This window comes from Salvelinus sp. IW2-2015, unplaced genomic scaffold, assembly GCF_002910315.2.
Source record: "Salvelinus sp. IW2-2015 unplaced genomic scaffold, ASM291031v2 Un_scaffold1795, whole genome shotgun sequence".
Lineage (NCBI taxonomy): Eukaryota > Metazoa > Chordata > Actinopteri > Salmoniformes > Salmonidae > Salvelinus > Salvelinus sp. IW2-2015.
The window spans coordinates 150,065-151,681 of record NW_019943168.1 but is presented as its reverse complement, the minus strand read 5'-3'; the positions used below and the strand labels follow the sequence as shown (position 1 = coordinate 151,681).

The window sequence follows — 1,617 nt, the reverse complement described above, 5'->3', positions numbered from 1 at the left end:
ACTTGTTCTTTCCTCCCCCCAGGTCCTCAACCTCCCAGCAGGGTCCCCTCAGTTCACTCACGGTCCAGACAGGAACAAGGTCAACTTCATCCCCAACAGTGGCTCGGCCTTCTGCCTCGTCAGCATCTCAAGCCCTCCTCCCACGACCACGCAGGAACTAAACCTCAAGCCCCTCCTCCCCACGACCACGCAGGAACTAAACCTCAAGCCCCTCCTCCCCCACGACCACGCAGGAACTAAACCTCAAGCCCTCCTCCCCACGACCACGCAGGAACTAAACCTCAAGCCCCTCCTCCCCACCGACCAACGCAGGAACTAAACCTCAAGCCCTCCTCCGCACGACCACGCAGGAACTAAACCTCAAGCCCTCCCCCGCACGACCACGCAGGAAACTAAAACCTCAAGCCCCTCTCTCCCCACGACCATGCAGGAACTAAACCTCAAGCCCCCTCTCCCCACGACCAATGCAGGAACTAAAACCTCCAAGCCCCTCCTCCCCACAACCACAGGAGCTTTCAGGCGTGCTGAAGAGCGCGATCGGGGCCGGGCCAAAGGCACTTCTTACCTCACTTAGTCATCAGGAGCACACCTCTTACTGGTGTGTCGACGTACCGGGGTCGAGTTTCTTTGCATCTGCCTGAACCCTCTGGACATGCATATCTGCGAGAGATCGGAAGCGTACCTGGTCGTTCCCTCTTCATCTGATCATACAGATCTTCTACCACGTTAGTAGTGTCTCCAGCTCAGCTAGAGAGAACCAACTTGATGTATTTCCCTGCTCATATGAACCAGCATCAGATTTTGCAGTTTCTAGGAGTCCTTAACCAACACGGTAGGCACACTAGAGTCCCACTCACGCCTACGAACAGAACCTGCTGCCCTACTCAGCTAGAGTCCCCTTCCATTTCTTTGCCATACGTCTACCATTTCTCTTCAGCTCCACTTACTGTTAGGATCCGCTCTTACCAACAGACGATTCTACACAATCACCTCAGGAGTTGAGTCCTCTCTATACCTAGTACAAGATTCTTACGACTACGCCACGATCCCTCCTACACAGACCCGTTTCTCCTATGTTCACCGTTACACCTTACAGGAGGTTCGCGCCGTACGGCTATTGTAACGGCAGATCTACCTATTGTGCTACCACCACAGTACTTAGTTCACACACACAGTTGACTTTTATGCCGCGCCCCTTACCTTAACTACGCACCTCTACTGATACAGTGCAGGAACTAAACCTCAAGCCCCTCCTCCCCACGACCACGCAGGAACTAAACCTCAAGCCCCTCCTCCCCACAACCACCCAGGAGCTCAGCCTGAAGAGCCCCGGGGCCGGGCCAAACCTTACCTCGTCCCCCCTCAGCACACCTCTTACTGGGGCTTCCCTCAGCCTTTCTCCCCTGACCCTGGAGCAGCAGGAGCGGTCCCTTACCAACAGACCAGCTAGAGTCCCTTACCAACAGACCAACTAGAATCCCCTAACCAACAGACCAGCTAGAGTCCCTTACCAACAGACCAACTAGAGTCCCCTACCAACAGACCAGCTAGAGTCCCCTACCAACAGACCAGCTAGAGTCCCCTACCAACAGACCAGCTAGAGTCCCCTACCAACAG

General features: G+C 55.0%; 1 protein-coding gene across 1 annotated transcript in view; it reads left to right on the top strand.

Moving 5' to 3' along the window:
- The window catches only part of LOC112071996 (protein FAM117B-like), a gene marked incomplete at its 5' end in the record, with an annotated part of 17,721 nt that extends 16,115 nt beyond the window's left edge, over nt 1-1,606 (top strand). Inside the window, 2 exon segments of the mRNA XM_070439595.1 lie at nt 23-118; nt 1,272-1,606. Coding sequence (XP_070295696.1) covers nt 23-118; nt 1,272-1,475 — 300 coding nt within the window.
- Nucleotides 1,607-1,617: the final 11 nt, after the last annotated feature.